Source organism: Notothenia rossii (genome assembly GCF_949606895.1).
Source record: "Notothenia rossii genome assembly, chromosome: 6".
Classification (NCBI taxonomy): domain Eukaryota; kingdom Metazoa; phylum Chordata; class Actinopteri; order Perciformes; family Nototheniidae; genus Notothenia; species Notothenia rossii.
The window spans coordinates 330,659-350,467 of record NC_136909.1 but is presented as its reverse complement, the minus strand read 5'-3'; the positions used below and the strand labels follow the sequence as shown (position 1 = coordinate 350,467).

At 41.1% G+C, this 19,809-nt stretch overlaps 1 protein-coding gene across 3 annotated transcripts in view; it reads right to left on the bottom strand.

Moving 5' to 3' along the window:
• LOC307043309 (bromodomain-containing protein 3-like) overlaps window positions 1–19,809 on the bottom strand; it is an 80,640-nt gene that overhangs the window by 14,755 nt on the left and 46,076 nt on the right. For 2 of the 3 annotated variants that reach the window (XM_079687679.1, XM_079687681.1), the window contains exons 9-11: window positions 10,420–10,626; window positions 9,977–10,209; window positions 6,390–6,688 (exon numbers count right to left, since the gene is read on the bottom strand). In XM_079687679.1, coding sequence (XP_079543805.1) covers window positions 6,390–6,688; window positions 9,977–10,209; window positions 10,420–10,626 — 739 coding nt within the window. The remainder of the gene's footprint in view (window positions 1–6,389; window positions 6,689–9,976; window positions 10,210–10,419; window positions 10,627–19,809) is intronic. The other variant, XM_079687680.1, reaches the window with a different exon arrangement.

Here is a 19,809-nt window from a genome sequence, read left to right as displayed (position 1 = left end):
AGAGATGGGGATATTAAGAGTAGAGATGGGGATATTAGAGAGTAGAGATGGGGATATTAGAGAGTAGAGATGGGGATATTAGAGAGTAGAGATGGGGATATTAGAGAGTAGAGATGGGGATATTAGAGAGTAGAGATGGGGATATTAGAGAGTAGAGATGGGGATATTAGAGAGTAGAGATGGGGATATTAGAGAGTAGAGATGGGGATATTAGAGAGTAGAGATGGGGATATTAGAGAGTAGAGATGGGGATATTAGAGAGTAGAGATGGGGATATTAGAGAGTAGAGATGGGGATATTAGAGAGTAGAGATGGGGATATTAGAGAGTAGAGATGGGGATATTAGAGAGTAGAGATGGGGATATTAGAGAGTAGAGATGGGGATATTAGAGAGTAGAGATGGGGATATCAGAGAGTAGAGATGGGGATATTAGAGAGTAGAGATGGGGATATTAGAGAGTAGAGATGGGGATATTAGAGAGTAGAGATGGGGATATCAGAGAGTAGAGATGGGGATATTAGAGAGTAGAGATGGGGATATCAGAGAGTAGAGATGGGGATATTAGAGAGTAGAGATGGGGATATTAGAGAGTAGAGATGGGGATATCAGAGAGTAGAGATGGGGATATTAGAGAGTAGAGATGGGGATATTAGAGAGTAGAGATGGGGATATCAGAGAGTAGAGATGGGGATATTAGAGAGTAGAGATGGGGATATTAGAGAGTAGAGATGGGGATATCAGAGAGTAGAGATGGGGATATCAGAGAGTAGAGATGGGGATATTAGAGAGTAGAGATGGGGATATCAGAGAGTAGAGATGGGGATATCAGAGAGTAGAGATGGGGATATTAGGGAGTAGAGATGGGGATATCAGAGAGTAGAGATGGGGATATCAGAGAGTAGAGATGGGGATATCAGAGAGTAGAGATGGGGATATTAGAGAGTAGAGATGGGGATATCAGAGAGTAGAGATGGGGATATCAGAGAGTAGAGATGGGGATATCAGAGAGTAGAGATGGGGATATCAGAGAGTAGAGATGGGGATATCAGAGAGTAGAGATGGGGATATCAGAGAGTAGAGATGGGGATATCAGAGAGTAGAGATGGGGATATTAGAGAGTAGAGATGGGGATATCAGAGAGTAGAGATGGGGATATCAGAGAGTAGAGATGGGGATATCAGAGAGTAGAGATGGGGATATCAGGAGTAGAGATGGGGATATCAGAGAGTAGAGATGGGGATATTAGAGAGTAGAGATGGGGATATTCAGAGAGTAGAGATGGGGATATCAGAGAGTAGAGATGGGGATATTAGAGAGTAGAGATGGGGATATTAGAGAGTAGAGATGGGGATATCAGGGAGTAGAGATGGGGATATTAGAGAGTAGAGATGGGGATATTAGAGAGTAGAGATGGGGATATTAGAGAGTAGAGATGGGGATATCAGAGAGTAGAGATGGGGATATTAGAGAGTAGAGATGGGGATATTAGGAGAGTAGAGATGGGGATATCAGGGAGTAGAGATGGGGATATTAGGGAGTAGAGATGGGGATATTAGAGAGTAGAGATGGGGATATTAGGGAGTAGAGATGGGGATATCAGAGAGTAGAGATGGGGATATTAGAGGAGTAGAGATGGGGATATTAGAGAGTAGAGATGGGGATATTAGAGAGTAGAGATGGGGATATTAGGGAGTAGAGATGGGGATATCAGAGAGTAGAGATGGGGATATTAGGGAGTAGAGATGGGGATATTAGGGAGTAGAGATGGGGATATTAGAGAGTAGAGATGGGGATATTAGGGAGTAGAGATGGGGATATCAGGAGAGTAGAGATGGGATATCAGGGAGTAGAGATGGGGATATCAGGGAGTAGAGATGGGGATATCAGGGAGTAGAGATGGGGATATCAGAGAGTAGAGATGGGGATATCAGAGAGTAGAGATGGGGATATTAGAGAGTAGAGATGGGGATATTAGAGAGTAGAGATGGGGATATCAGGGAGTAGAGATGGGGATATTAGGGAGTAGAGATGGGGATATCAGGAGTAGAGATGGGGATATCAGAGAGTAGAGATGGGGATATCAGAGAGTAGAGATGGGGATATTAGGGAGTAGAGATGGGGATATCAGAGAGTAGAGATGGGGATATCAGAGAGTAGAGATGGGGATATCAGAGAGTAGAGATGGGGATATCAGGGAGTAGAGATGGGGATATCAGAGAGTAGAGATGGGGATATCAGAGAGTAGAGATGGGGATATCAGGGAGTAGAGATGGGGATATTAGGGAGTAGAGATGGGGATATCAGAGAGTAGAGATGGGGATATCAGAGAGTAGAGATGGGGATATCAGAGAGTAGAGATGGGGATATTAGGAGTAGAGATGGGGATATCAGAGAGTAGAGATGGGGATATTAGAGAGTAGAGATGGGGATATTAGAGAGTAGAGATGGGGATATCAGAGAGTAGAGATGGGGATATTAGAGAGTAGAGATGGGGATATTAGAGAGTAGAGATGGGGATATCAGGGAGTAGAGATGGGGATATTAGAGAGTAGAGATGGGGATATTAGAGAGTAGAGATGGGGATATTAGAGAGTAGAGATGGGGATATCAGAGAGTAGAGATGGGGATATTAGAGAGTAGAGATGGGGATATTAGGGAGTAGAGATGGGGATATCAGGGAGTAGAGATGGGGATATTAGAGGAGTAGAGATGGGGATATTAGAGAGTAGAGATGGGGATATTAGGGAGTAGAGATGGGGATATCAGAGAGTAGAGATGGGGATATTAGGGAGTAGAGATGGGGATATTAGAGAGTAGAGATGGGGATATTAGAGAGTAGAGATGGGGATATCAGGGAGTAGAGATGGGGATATCAGAGAGTAGAGATGGGGATATTAGGGAGTAGAGATGGGGATATTAGGGAGTAGAGATGGGGATATTAGAGAGTAGAGATGGGGATATTAGGGAGTAGAGATGGGGATATCAGGGAGTAGAGATGGGGATATCAGGGAGTAGAGATGGGGATATCAGAGAGTAGAGATGGGGATATCAGGGAGTAGAGATGGGGATATCAGAGAGTAGAGATGGGGATATCAGAGAGTAGAGATGGGGATATTAGGGAGTAGAGATGGGGATATTAGAGAGTAGAGATGGGGATATCAGAGAGTAGAGATGGGGATATCAGAGAGTAGAGATGGGGATATCAGGGAGTAGAGATGGGGATATCAGAGAGTAGAGATGGGGATATTAGAGAGTAGAGATGGGGATATTAGGGAGTAGAGATGGGGATATTAGAGAGTAGAGATGGGGATATCAGAGAGTAGAGATGGGGATATCAGAGAGTAGAGATGGGGATATCAGAGAGTAGAGATGGGGATATTAGAGAGTAGAGATGGGGATATCAGAGAGTAGAGATGGGGATATTAGAGAGTAGAGATGGGGATATCAGAGAGTAGAGATGGGGATATCAGAGAGTAGAGATGGGGATATTAGAGAGTAGAGATGGGGATATCAGAGAGTAGAGATGGGGATATTAGAGAGTAGAGATGGGGATATCAGAGAGTAGAGATGGGGATATTAGGAAGTAGAGATGGGGATATCAGAGAGTAGAGATGGGGATATCAGAGAGTAGAGATGGGGATATCAGAGAGTAGAGATGGGGATATCAGAGAGTAGAGATGGGGATATTAGAGAGTAGAGATGGGGATATCAGAGAGTAGAGATGGGGATATCAGAGAGTAGAGATGGGGATATTAGAGAGTAGAGATGGGGATATCAGAGAGTAGAGATGGGGATATTAGAGAGTAGAGATGGGGATATCAGAGAGTAGAGATGGGGATATTAGGAAGTAGAGATGGGGATATCAGAGAGTAGAGATGGGGATATTAGAGAGTAGAGATGGGGATATCAGAGAGTAGAGATGGGGATATCAGAGAGTAGAGATGGGGATATTAGAGAGTAGAGATGGGGATATCAGAGAGTAGAGATGGGGATATTAGGAAGTAGAGATGGGGATATTAGAGAGTAGAGATGGGGATATCAGAGAGTAGAGATGGGGATATTAGAGAGTAGAGATGGGGATATTAGAGAGTAGAGATGGGGATATCAGGGAGTAGAGATGGGGATATTAGAGAGTAGAGATGGGGATATTAGAGAGTAGAGATGGGGATATTAGAGAGTAGAGATGGGGATATCAGGGAGTAGAGATGGGGATATTAGAGAGTAGAGATGGGGATATCAGAGAGTAGAGATGGGGATATCAGAGAGTAGAGATGGGGATATTAGAGAGTAGAGATGGGGATATTAGAGAGTAGAGATGGGGATATTAGAGAGTAGAGATGGGGATATCAGGGAGTAGAGATGGGGATATTAGAGAGTAGAGATGGGGATATCAGGGAGTAGAGATGGGGATATCAGAGAGTAGAGATGGGGATATTAGAGAGTAGAGATGGGGATATTAGAGAGTAGAGATGGGGATATTAGAGAGTAGAGATGGGGATATCAGGGAGTAGAGATGGGGATATCAGAGAGTAGAGATGGGGATATTAGAGAGTAGAGATGGGGATATTAGAGAGTAGAGATGGGGATATTAGAGAGTAGAGATGGGGATATTAGAGAGTAGAGATGGGGATATCAGGGAGTAGAGATGGGGATATTAGAGAGTAGAGATGGGGATATCAGGGAGTAGAGATGGGGATATCAGAGAGTAGAGATGGGGATATTAGAGAGTAGAGATGGGGATATTAGAGAGTAGAGATGGGGATATTAGAGAGTAGAGATGGGGATATTAGAGAGTAGAGATGGGGATATCAGGGAGTAGAGATGGGGATATCAGAGAGTAGAGATGGGGATATTAGAGAGTAGAGATGGGGATATTAGAGAGTAGAGATGGGGATATTAGAGAGTAGAGATGGGGATATCAGGGAGTAGAGATGGGGATATCAGAGAGTAGAGATGGGGATATCAGGGAGTAGAGAAGGGGATATTAGAGAGTAGAGATGGGGATATCAGAGAGTAGAGATGGGGATATTAGAGAGTAGAGATGGGGATATCAGGGAGTAGAGATGGGGATATCAGAGAGTAGAGATGGGGATATTAGAGAGTAGAGATGGGGATATCAGGGAGTAGAGATGGGGATATCAGGGAGTAGAGATGGGGATATCAGAGAGTAGAGATGGGGATATCAGGGAGTAGAGATGGGGATATCAGAGAGTAGAGATGGGGATATTAGAGAGTAGAGATGGGGATATTAGAGAGTAGAGATGGGGATATCAGAGAGTAGAGATGGGGATATTAGAGAGTAGAGATGGGGATATTAGAGAGTAGAGATGGGGATATCAGGGAGTAGAGATGGGGATATCAGAGAGTAGAGATGGGGATATTAGAGAGTAGAGATGGGGATATCAGGGAGTAGAGATGGGGATATCAGAGAGTAGAGATGGGGATATTAGAGAGTAGAGATGGGGATATTAGAGAGTAGAGATGGGGATATCAGAGAGTAGAGATGGGGATATCAGAGAGTAGAGATGGGGATATCAGAGAGTAGAGATGGGGATATTAGAGAGTAGAGATGGGGATATTAGAGAGTAGAGATGGGGATATCAGAGAGTAGAGATGGGGATATCAGAGAGTAGAGATGGGGATATCAGAGAGTAGAGATGGGGATATTAGAGAGTAGAGATGGGGATATCAGAGAGTAGAGATGGGGATATTAGGGAGTAGAGATGGGGATATCAGAGAGTAGAGATGGGGATATTAGAGAGTAGAGATGGGGATATCAGAGAGTAGAGATGGGGATATTAGAGAGTAGAGATGGGGATATTAGAGAGTAGAGATGGGGATATCAGAGAGTAGAGATGGGGATGTCAGAGAGTAGAGATTGGGATATCAGAGAGTAGAGATGGGGATATCAGAGAGTAGATATGGGGATATCAGGGAGTAGAGATGGGGATATCAGGGAGTAGAGATGGGGATATCAGAGAGTAGAGATGGGGATATCAGAGAGTAGAGATGGGGATATCAGGGAGTAGAGATGGGGATATCAGGGAGTAGAGATGGGGATATCAGGGAGTAGAGATGGGGATATCAGAGAGTAGAGATGGGGATATTAGGGAGTAGAGATGGGGATATCAGAGAGTAGAGATGGGGATATTAGAGAGTAGAGATGGGGATATCAGAGAGTAGAGATGGGGATATCAGAGAGTAGAGATGGGGATATCAGAGAGTAGAGATGGGGATATCAGGGAGTAGAGATGGGGATATCAGGGAGTAGAGATGGGGATATCAGGGAGTAGAGATGGGGATATCAGGGAGTAGAGATGGGGATATCAGGGAGTAGAGATGGGGATATTAGGGAGTAGAGATGGGGGAGTAGGATGCCAGTACTTACGCAGTAGCTTCCTCTGCTTCTTCTGAAGGCATGATTTGACGTAGCGCTCCAGTTCTCGAAGGGTGGAGGGTTTGAGGGTTTCGAAGTCGATCTCGATCTCGTCGGGGTTGGAGTCCCTCAGCGATGGCTCTCTGGATTGGATGATGTGGACGACGCGGCCCAATTTCTCCCCCGGCAGCCGGTTGATATCCAGACTCAGCTGGCGCTTCTCATCGTACGACATCGGCAGGGAGGACTCCTCTCCGTCGTCTCCGTTAGCGGACCCACCGCCTGATGCCTTACTGCCTTTCTTCGGTTGCCTACAAACACAAACACTCAAGAGTGTAAATATAAATCCAGGAAATGATTTTCACGTGTTGATTCTTTTTGATTGCGAGACACTTGTGAGAACCTTTTCACGCTTCTATGGACAGTCTTGCCCAGATGCACATTCCCTAATATATTGAAGTGACTCTTATTTTGTATATATTGATTCTTGAGCTTTTATTTATGTCTTAATGTTGGCCTTAGGGTTTCCGTTAGCCGGTGATTACCGGTTGTTAGCTGGTAAAATGTAATAAAAAACGGTAAATTCAAAACCTGCCGGTCAAAATGTCCGAAGCTCCGATCGATTGGCCGCCGATGTTCACTCTTAATTGTTTGATCTGTGCTCTCTATAAAGGCCGATCAGTAGAGCTGGGTCTGATCGATATGGACATAAACGTGAGTGAAGTGTAACCGGACGGAGAGAGAGATCAGAGCTGCATAATCACCTGAAGCCTCGCCCACTGTTTAGCGCGCTGCATGAGAAACGGGCTGTCAGGAGAGAGAGAGAGAGAGAGAGAGAGAGAGAGAGAGAGAGAGAGAGAGAGAGAGAGGATCCGTTTCTCCCGTGTTATTATTCAAAGTTAATGTAAACTTTTGAATAATGTACTTCATCTACTACAAGTAGTTTCTTTGAATGTAATAATTATGTTGTTTGTTGTTTGTAGAATCATTTATTGAAAAATGAATCTGAACTTTTCGATCTGTTATGATTATAAACTGAAGCAATATAAAAATGACTCCCATGAACTGAGTTTTAAACATCAGTATATCCGTTCCTAGTCCGGTGATTACCTGCTAACGGAAACTCTGCTACACAATTCTTATTATTAGAGTGCTAGGACCCAACGACGTCCTAGCACGAAGTGCGAGGAACCTATTGTTATTGGAGGAATTCTTATTCTTATTTTTCTGCTGGCGTTTCCTGTTTTTGAGGGCTTTAGAACACTTCAAAAGTTGTATAATTTTACTTCAAAAGTTGTATAATTTTGCACGGACGCCAGGACCGGTGAAAAATGCAATATTCTGGAGTCAATGGGTTCAATTTATTCAACCTGCTCGCTAGCGCTACCTATGAAAATCCCATTTTGGAAAAATGTACAAAGCAGAAATGCTCATAACTCAACAACGTATCCATATATCACAGATTTTGGTGGATAGCTTCAATCTGTCTTGGGAAATAGGCACACCAAAGAATTTTGGTGTGCCTATTTCATAGCATAAAATGAACATTGGACGCAAAACTTGGGACACACGTCACAGCCCACGACCTTTTTGAGAATGAGGAAAAAACTGCTCACTAGCGCCCCCTATTGTGTGGTAGTCACATATAGTTTCTCAGAAGTTAACGAATTTTAGCACAGACATTCCTCATGGAGTTGCGGACATATTTGTAAATAGATTCCATTGGACCCGCCCCCCAGGAAGTCGGCCATTTTGAAATATTTGTGTTTTTCATGCGTTTTTAGCACATTCTTGCGACCTCCTCCTAGGGGAATGATCAGAAAAATTCCAATCCAGGACACGTTCAGCCCCTATCCAATGTGATGCTAAATTGCGAAGACCTTTTTTGATAGCTCAATCGTGGAGGTCGTAAGCTAACAGCGAATACACCATTTTTGACGATTTACATGTTGCAAATTACTCCAAACTACTCGCATATAGTTTTTCCGATATTCACGAAACGCTGTATACACATTACTATTATGATTGCGGACATATTTCAAATTTGCTTTTATTAGCCCCGCCCCCCAGAAAGTCGGCCATTTTGAAAAATGTGCGTTTTTCATGCATTTAAGGACATTTCTGCGAACTCCTCCTAGGGGAATGATCGGAAAAATTCCAATCCAGGACAATTTTAGCCTCTGACCAATGTGATGCTAAATTGCGAAGGAATAGTTGATCGCTCAAACAATGAGCTCATAAGCGAACGGAGAATTTTCCATTTTTTATGATTTACATCTCACAAATTACTCAAAACTACTCGGATATAGTTTAGTTTGATATACACGAAACGCCACACACACACACACACACACACACACACACACACACACACACACACACACACACACACACACACACACACACACACACACACACACACACACACACACACACACACACACACACACACACACACACACACACACACACACACACACACACACACACACACACACACACACACACACACACACACACACACACACACACACACACACACACACACACACACACACACACACACACACACACACACACACACACACACACACACACACACCTTTATTTGTAGTTATCTCCTAAAGCCTACAAATAAAGTATGAAATGTAGGCTGCCTGTTACATAATATTATTGAGCGATATATATTATACACACTGTTCTGCTTACTGCACTGACCTCAGCAGCTGTTCTCACTGTAAACATCGCGTCACAATGAAAGCAGTTGTATTAAAAAAGGAAAAAGCCTAACATCCAGAGGAGATGTGATTAGTGAGTAACCGGTAAAGGGCAGAAAGTCTGATGCACATTTGATCATCTCAAATAACTTATAATCACAACGGGAACAGTTTGCAGAGCTGTGCTTTGTTGACATAAGTCCAGCCATGCGTCACGCCTCTTTTAAACATCACTGTTGGCTGAAATCGACTCCGGAGAATACTTCAGTGTATCCTCGGTTATAGCTCCTCCAGAGAGGCTCCTCTCTCCTCTGCATCAGTGTACCCTCGGTTATGGCTCCTCCAGACAGCCTCCTCGATAATCGATCCTCGACGAGCCTTTAGAGAAATTTGTTTTCCTTCAAGACGGCGCGCCGACATCCGTTTCTGGGTCGCTGCCGGAGGACATGGGACGCGAAAATTTGAGAAATGACAAACGGCTCATTTCCCAGGAGTCGCGCGTCTGCTTGACGCCGGACGACCGACTGCCCTCCCGACAGGCGCACGGAGGCGAGGGCCCGCTCATCACTGCGCCCACATGTGCGACCGCAGTTTTAATTATTATTGAAACACGACCGGTACGTTTCAAATTTGTCCGGTAAAATAAATTCTGTCTGGACATTTGGCCGGCGAGAAAAGATCCTAACGGAAACCCTGGTGTGCATGTGTATAAATGTGTCTGTTGGTTGTGTATTTATAGGAGATACATATTTGTTTTTACAATTCTTTATTTAGCAGACAGTTGAGGACATGTCATCAGGTGCAGTGAAATAGGCTTGCAGTTACAGGGAGTAGTGAACCTTTGCAATAAGGGAACACACAAACTGAAAGGCAGAAACCTACCTCGTGGCGGTCACCGTGCTGTTGGCTTTCCTAGCAGGCGCTTTCTTCTGATTGGCTGGTTTTGGCTGCTGAGCGGCAGCCTTGGGCTTCTTCTCTTCTTCCAACTTGCCCTTGTTCCCTTTGTCTTTGTCTTTTTCTTTCTTCTTTTCCTTATCTTTCTTCTCTTTCTTCTTCTTTGGCTTGCTGACTGGAGCTTGGGATAACACCGCCAGCTGCTCATGCACCGCCTTCAACTGGTGGGATAGACTGATTATCAATACCTTCAACCTCCCGGCTACACTTAGAAACGCCTTTAGCTGGATAACTATCTACCAATGGATCTAATCACACATTACTATGATCAGAATTTACATCAAAAACAACTATTCCATATAAATTAAATCAACAGAATTTCATAAATGTACAATGATATTAAAAAAGAAGAAAACCAGGATGTTCTTGACCTGTGATTGGTCGGCAGCACCAACCTGCTCCTGTAGCTCAGCCAATCGCGTGGCTCGCTCCTCCTCTGAGTCGGACGATTCGTCGGAGGAGGAGTTGTTGCTGCTGTCAGAAGAGGCGGTGCTTTTACTGACCAATGGGGTCGTAGAGGGGACCGATGCGTCCAGGCCCTCATCTGGGATCTTAGCGAAACGCATCTCGAACACGTCCTGAAGAGGAAGAGATAATGGTGACTACAGAGAGATAATGGTGACTATAGAGAGAGAGATAATGGTGACTATAGAGAGATAATGGTGACTACAGAGAGATAATGGTGACTACAGAGAGATAATGGTGACTACAGAGAGATAATGGTGACTATAGAGAGATAATGGTGACTACAGAGAGATAATGGTGACTACAGAGAGATAATGGTGACTACAGAGAGATAATGGTGACTACAGAGAGATAATGGTGACTATAGAGAGAGATAATGGTGACTATAGAGAGATAATGGTGACTATAGAGAGATAATGGTGACTATAGAGAGATAATGGTGACTATAGAGAGAGATAATGGTGACTATAGAGAGAGATAATGGTGACTATAGAGAGAGATAATGGTGACTATAGAGAGATAATGGTGACTATATAGAGAGATAATGGTGACTATAGAGAGAGATAATGGTGACTATAGAGAGAAAATGGAGACTATAGAGAGATAATGGTGACTATAGAGAGAGATAATGGTGACTATAGAGAGATAATGGTGACTATAGAGAGATAATGGTGACTATAGAGAGAGAGATAATGGTGACTATAGAGAGATAATGGTGACTATAGAGAGATAATGGTGACTATAGAGAGATAATGGTGACTATAGAGAGAGATAATGGTGACTATAGAGAGATAATGGTGACTATAGAGAGAGAGATAATGGTGACTATAGAGAGATAATGGTGACTATAGAGAGATAATGGTGACTATAGAGAGAGAGATAATGGTGACTATAGAGAGATAATGGTGACTATAGAGAGATAATGGTGACTATAGAGAGATAATGGTGACTATAGAGAGAGAGATAATGGTGACTATAGAGAGAGAGATAATGGTGACTATAGAGAGAGAGATAATGGTGACTATAGAGAGATAATGGTGACTATAGAGAGATAATGGTGACTATAGAGAGATAATGGTGACTACAGAGAGATAATGGTGACTACAGAGAGATAATGGTGACTATAGAGAGATAATGGTGACTATAGAGAGATACTGGTGACTATAGAGAGATAATGGTGACTACAGAGAGATAATGGTGACTATAGAGAGATACTGGTGACTATAGAGAGATAATGGTGACTACAGAGAGATAATGGTGACTATAGAGAGATAATGGTGACTACAGAGAGATAATGGTGACTATAGAGAGATAATGGTGACTATAGAGAGAGAGAGAATGGTGACTATAGAGAGAGAGATAATGGTGACTATAGAGAGATAATGGTGACTATAGAGAGAGAGATAATGGTGACTATAGAGAGAGAGATAATGGTGACTATAGAGAGATAATGGTGACTATAGAGAGATAATGGTGACTATAGAGAGATAATGGTGACTACAGAGAGATAATGGTGGCTATAGAGAGATAATGGTGACTATAGAGAGATAATGGTGACTATAGAGAGAGAGATAATGGTGACTATAGAGAGATAATGGTGGCTATAGAGAGATAATGGTGACTATAGAGAGAGAGATAATGGTGACTATAGAGAGATAATGGTGAGAGATAATGGTGACCACAGAGAGATAATGGTGACTACAGAGAGAGAGATAATGGTGACTATAGAGAGATAATGGTGACTATAGGGAGAGAGATAATGGTGACTATAGAGAGATAATGGTGACTACAGAGAGAGTGATAATGGTGACTATAGAGAGATAATGGTGACTATAGAGAGAGAGATAATGGTGACTATAGAGAGATAATGGTGACTATAGAGAGATAATGGTGACTATAGAGAGAGAGATAATGGTGACTATAGAGAGATAATGGTGACAGAGATAATGGTGACTATAGAGAGATAATGGTGACTATAGAGAGATAATGGTGACTATAGAGAGAGATAATGGTGACTATAGAGAGATAATGGTGACTATAGAGAGATAATGGTGACTACAGAGAGATAATGGTGACTACAGAGAGATAATGGTGACTATAGAGAGATAATGGTGACTATAGAGAGATAATGGTGACTATAGAGAGATACTGGTGACTATAGAGAGATAATGGTGACTACAGAGAGATAATGGTGACTACAGAGAGATAATGGTGACTATAGAGAGATAATGGTGACTATAGAGAGATAATGGTGACTATAGAGAGATAATGGTGACTATAGAGAGATAATGGTGACTACAGAGAGATAATGGTGACTACAGAGAGATAATGGTGACTATAGAGAGATAATGGTGACTACAGAGAGATAATGGTGACTATAGAGAGATAATGGTGACTATAGAGAGAGAGAGAATGGTGACTATAGAGAGAGAGATAATGGTGACTATAGAGAGATAATGGTGACTATAGAGAGAGAGATAATGGTGACTATAGAGAGAGAGATAATGGTGACTATAGAGAGATAATGGTGACTATAGAGAGAGAGATAATGGTGACTACAGAGAGATAATGGTGGCTATAGAGAGATAATGGTGACTATAGAGAGATAATGGTGACTATAGAGAGAGAGATAATGGTGACTATAGAGAGATAATGGTGGCTATAGAGAGATAATGGTGACTATAGAGAGAGAGATAATGGTGACTATAGAGAGATAATGGTGAGAGATAATGGTGACCACAGAGAGATAATGGTGACTACAGAGAGAGAGATAATGGTGACTATAGAGAGATAATGGTGACTATAGGGAGAGAGATAATGGTGACTATAGAGAGATAATGGTGACTACAGAGAGAGTGATAATGGTGACTATAGAGAGAGAGATAATGGTGACTATAGAGAGAGAGATAATGGTGACTATAGAGAGATAATGGTGACTATAGAGAGATAATGGTGACTATAGAGAGATAATGGTGACTATAGAGAGATAATGGTGACCATAGAGAGAGAGATAATGGTGACTGTAGAGAGATAATGGTGACTATAGAGAGATAATGGTGACTATAGAGAGATAATGGTGACTATAGAGAGATAATGGTGACCATAGAGAGAGAGATAATGGTGACTGTAGAGAGATAATGGTGACTATAGAGAGATAATGGTGACTATAGAGAGATAATGGTGACTATAGAGAGATAATGGTGACCATAGAGAGAGAGATAATGGTGACTGTAGAGAGATAATGGTGACTATAGAGAGATAATGGTGACTATAGAGAGATAATGGTGACTACAGAGAGAGAGATAATGGTGACTATAGAGAGATAATGGTGACTATAGAGAGAGAGATAATGGTGACTATAGAGAGATAATGGTGACTATAGAGAGATAATGGTGACTACAGAGAGAGAGATAATGGTGACTATAGAGAGATAATGGTGACTATAGAGAGATAATGGTGACTATAGAGAGATAATGGTGACTATAGAGAGATAATGGTGACTACAGAGAGAGAGATAATGGTGACTATAGAGAGATAATGGTGACTATAGAGAGATAATGGTGACTATAGAGAGATAATGGTGACTATAGAGAGATAATGGTGACTATAGAGAGATAATGGTGACTACAGAGAGAGAGATAATGGTGACTATAGAGAGATAATGGTGACTATAGAGAGATAATGGTGACTATAGAGAGATAATGGTGACTACAGAGAGAGAGATAATGGTGACTATAGAGAGATAATGGTGACTATAGAGAGAGAATGGTGACTATAGAGAGATAATGGTGACTATAGAGAGAGAATGGTGACTATAGAGATAATGGTGACTATAGAGAGAGAATGGCGACTATAGAGAGAGAGATAATGGTGACTATAGAGAGAGAGATAATGGTGACTATAGAGAGAGAATGGTGACTACAGAGAGATAATGGTGACTATAGAGAGATAATGGTGACTATAGAGAGATAATGGTGACTACAGAGAGATAATGGTGACTATAGAGAGATAATGGTGACTATAGAGAGATAATGGTGACTATAGAGAGAGAATGGTGACTATAGAGAGATAATGGTGACTATAGAGAGATAATGGTGACTATAGAGAGAGAATGGTGACTATAGAGAGATAATGGTGACTACAGAGAGAGAGAGAATGGTGACTATAGAGAGAGATAATGGTGACTATAGAGAGAGAATGGTGACTATAGAGAGAGAATGGTGACTATAGAGAGATAATGGTGACGACAGAGAGATAATGGTGACTATAGAGACCCCTGAAGAGATAATGGTGGCTATAGAGACCCCTGAAGAGATAATGGTGACTATAGAGAGATAATGGTGACTACAGAGAGAGAATGGTGACTATAGAGAGAGAATGGTGACTAAAGAGAGATAATGGTGACTATAGAGAGAGAATGGTGACTATAGAGACCCCTGAAGAGATAATGGTGACTATAGAGAGAGAATGGTGACTATAGAGAGATAATGGTGACTATAGAGACCCCTGAAGAGATAATGGTGACTATAGAGAGATAATGGTGACTATAGAGAGATAATGGTGACTATAGAGACCCCTGAAGAGATAATGGTGACTATAGAGAGATAATGGTGACTATAGAGAGATAATGGTGACTACAGAGAGATAATGGTGACTATAGAGAGATAATGGTGACTATAGAGAGATAATGGTGACTATAGAGAGATAATGGTGACTACAGAGAGATAATGGTGACTATAGAGAGAGAGATAATGGTGACTATAGAGAGATAATGGTGACTATAGAGAGATAATGATGACTATAGAGAGAGAGATAATGGTGACTACAGAGAGAGAGATAATGGTGACTATAGAGAGATAATGGTGACTATAGAGAGCTAATGGTGACTATAGAGAGATAATGGTGACTATAGAGAGATAATGGTGACTATAGAGAGATAATGGTGACTATAGAGAGATAATGGTGACTATAGAGAGATAATGGTGACTACAGAGAGAGAGATAATGGTGACTACAGAGAGATAATGGTGACTATAGAGAGAGAGATAATGGTGACTATAGAGAGATAATGGTGACTATAGAGAGAGAATGGTGACTATAGAGAGATAATGGTGACTATAGAGAGATAATGGTGACTATAGAGAGATAATGGTGACTATAGAGAGAGAATGGTGACTATATAGAGATAATGGTGACTATAGAGAGATAATGGTGACTACAGAGAGAGAGAATGGTGACTATAGAGAGATAATGGTGACTATAGAGAGAGAATGGTGACTAAAGAGAGATAATGGTGACTATAGAGAGAGAGAGAATGGTGACTATAGAGAGAGAGAGAATGGTGACTATAGAGAGATAATGGTGACTATAGAGAGAGAATGGTGACTATAGAGAGAGAGATAATGGTGACTATAGAGAGATAATGGTGACTATAGAGAGATAATGGTGACTATAGAGAGAGAATGGTGACTATAGAGAGAGAGATAATGGTGACTATAGAGAGATAATGGTGACTATAGAGAGATAATGGTGACTATAGAGAGATAATGGTGACTATAGAGAGAGAGATAATGGTGACTATAGAGAGAGAGATAATGGTGACTATAGAGAGATAATGGTGACTACAGAGAGATAATGGTGACTATAGAGAGAGAGATAATGGTGACTATAGAGAGAGAGATAATGGTGACTATAGAGAGAGAGATAATGGTGACTATAGAGAGAGAGATAATGGTGACTATAGAGAGAGATAATGGTGACTATAGAGAGATAATGGTGACTATAGAGAGATAATGGTGACTATAGAGAGAGAGATAATGGTGACTATAGAGAGATAATGGTGACTATAGAGAGAGATAATGGTGACTATAGAGAGATAATGGTGACTACAGAGAGAGAGATAATGGTGACTATAGAGAGATAATGGTGACTATAGAGAGATAATGGTGACTACAGAGAGAGATAATGGTGACTATAGAGAGATAATGGTGACTATAGAGAGAGATAATGGTGACTACAGAGAGATAATGGTGACTATAGAGAGAGAGATAATGGTGACTATAGAGAGATAATGGTGACTATAGAGAGATAATGGTGACTACAGAGAGAGATAATGGTGACTATAGAGAGATAATGGTGACTATAGAGAGATAATGGTGACTATAGAGAGATAATGCTGACTATAGAGAGAGAGATAATGGTGACTATAGAGAGAGAGATAATGGTGACTATAGAGAGATAATGGTGACTACAGAGAGATAATGGTGACTATAGAGAGAGAGATAATGGTGACTATAGAGAGAGAGATAATGGTGACTATAGAGAGAGAGATAATGGTGACTATAGAGAGATAATGGTGACTATAGAGAGATAATGGTGACTACAGAGAGAGATAATGGTGACTATAGAGAGATAATGGTGACTATAGAGAGAGATAATGGTGACTACAGAGAGATAATGGTGACTATAGAGAGAGAGATAATGGTGACTATAGAGAGAGAGATAATGGTGACTATAGAGAGAGAGATAATGGTGACTATAGAGAGAGATAATGGTGACTACAGAGAGATAATGGTGACTATAGAGAGAGAGATAATGGTGACTATAGAGAGAGAGATAATGGTGACTATAGAGAGAGAATGATGACTATAGAGAGATAATGGTGACTATAGAGAGATAATGGTGACTATAGAGAGAGAGATAATGGTGACTATAGAGAGAGAGATAATGGTGACTATAGAGAGAGATAATGGTGACTACAGAGAGATAATGGTGACTATAGAGAGAGAGATAATGGTGACTATAGAGAGAGAGATAATGGTGACTATAGAGAGAGAGATAATGGTGACTATAGAGAGAGATAATGGTGACTATAGAGAGATAATGGTGACTATAGAGAGATAATGGTGACTATAGAGAGATAATGGTGACTATAGAGAGAGAGATAATGGTGACTATAGAGAGATAATGGTGACTATAGAGAGAGATAATGGTGACTATAGAGAGATAATGGTGACTACAGAGAGAGAGATAATGGTGACTACAGAGAGAGAGATAATGGTGACTACAGAGAGATAATGGTGACTATAGAGAGAGAGATAATGGTGACTACAGAGAGAGAGATAATGGTGACTATAGAGAGATAATGGTGACTATAGAGAGATAATGGTGACTACAGAGAGAGAGATAATGGTGACTACAGAGAGAGAGATAATGGTGACTATAGAGAGATAATGGTGACTATAGAGAGAGAGAGAATGGTGACTATAGAGAGAGAGAGAATGGTGACTATAGAGAGATAATGGTGACTATAGAGAGAGAATGGTGACTATAGAGAGAGAGATAATGGTGACTATAGAGAGATAATGGTGACTATAGAGAGATAATGGTGACTATAGAGAGAGAGATAATGGTGACTATAGAGAGATAATGGTGACTACAGAGAGATAATGGTGGCTATAGAGAGATAATGGTGACTATAGAGAGATAATGGTGGCTATAGAGAGATAATGGTGACTATAGAGAGAGAGATAATGGTGACTATAGAGAGATAATGGTGAGAGATAATGGTGACCACAGAGAGATAATGGTGACTACAGAGAGAGAGATAATGGTGACTATAGAGAGATAATGGTGACTATAGGGAGAGAGATAATGGTGACTATAGAGAGATAATGGTGACTACAGAGAGAGTGATAATGGTGACTATAGAGAGATAATGGTGACTATAGAGAGAGAGATAATGGTGACTATAGAGAGATAATGGTGACTATAGAGAGATAATGGTGACTATAGAGAGATAATGGTGACTATAGAGAGATAATGGTGACTATAGAGAGATAATGGTGACTATAGAGAGATAATGGTGACTACAGAGAGATAATGGTGACTACAGAGAGAGAGATAATGGTGACTATAGAGAGATAATGGTGACTAAAGAGAGATAATGGTGACTACAGAGAGAGAGATAATGGTGACTATAGAGAGATAATGGTGACTATAGAGAGAGATAATGGTGACTATAGAGAGATAATGGTGACTACAGAGAGATAATGGTGACTATAGAGAGATAATGGTGACTATAGAGAGATAATGGTGACTATAGAGAGAGAATGGTGACTATAGAGAGATAATGGTGACTATAGAGAGAGAATGGTGACTATAGAGAGATAATGGTGACTATAGAGAGAGAATGGCGACTATAGAGAGAGAGATAATGGTGACTATAGAGAGAGAGATAATGGTGACTATAGAGAGATAATGGTGACTACAGAGAGATAATGGTGACTATAGAGAGATAATGGTGACTACAGAGAGATAATGGTGACTATAGAGAGATAATGGTGACTATAGAGAGATAATGGTGACTATAGAGAGATAATGGTGACTATAGAGAGAATGGTGACTATAGAGAGATAATGGTGACTACAGAGAGAGAGATAATGGTGACTATAGAGAGATAATGGTGACTATAGAGAGAGATAATGGTGACTATAGAGAGATAATGGTGACTACAGAGAGAGAGATAATGGTGACTATAGAGAGATAATGGTGACTATAGAGAGATAATGGTGACTACAGAGAGAGAGATAATGGTGACTACAGAGAGAGAGATAATGGTGACTATAGAGAGATAATGGTGACTATAGAGAGATAATGGTGACTATAGAGAGAGAATGGTGACTATAGAGAGATAATGGTGACTATAGAGAGAGAATGGTGACTATAGAGAGATAATGGTGACTATAGAGAGAGAATGGCGACTATAGAGAGAGAGATAATGGTGACTATAGAGAGAGAGATAATGGTGACTATAGAGAGATAATGGTGACTACAGAGAGATAATGGTGACTATAGAGAGATAATGGTGACTATAGAGAGATAATGGTGACTACAGAGAGATAATGGTGACTATAGAGAGATAATGGTGACTATAGAGAGATAATGGTGACTATAGAGAGATAATGGTGACTATAGAGAGAGAATGGTGACTAGAGAGATAATGGTGACTACTGAGAGAGAGAGAATGGTGACTATAGAGAGAGATAATGGTGACTATAGAGAGAGAATGGTGACTATAGAGAGAGAATGGTGACTATAGAGAGAGAATGGTGACTATAGAGAGATAATGGTGACGACAGAGAGATAATGGTGACGACAGAGAGATAATGGTGACGACAGAGAGATAATGGTGACTATAGAGAGATAATGGTGACTATAGAGAGATAATGGTGACTATAGAGACCCCTGAAGAGATAATGGTGACTATAGAGACCCCTGAAGAGATAATGGTGACTA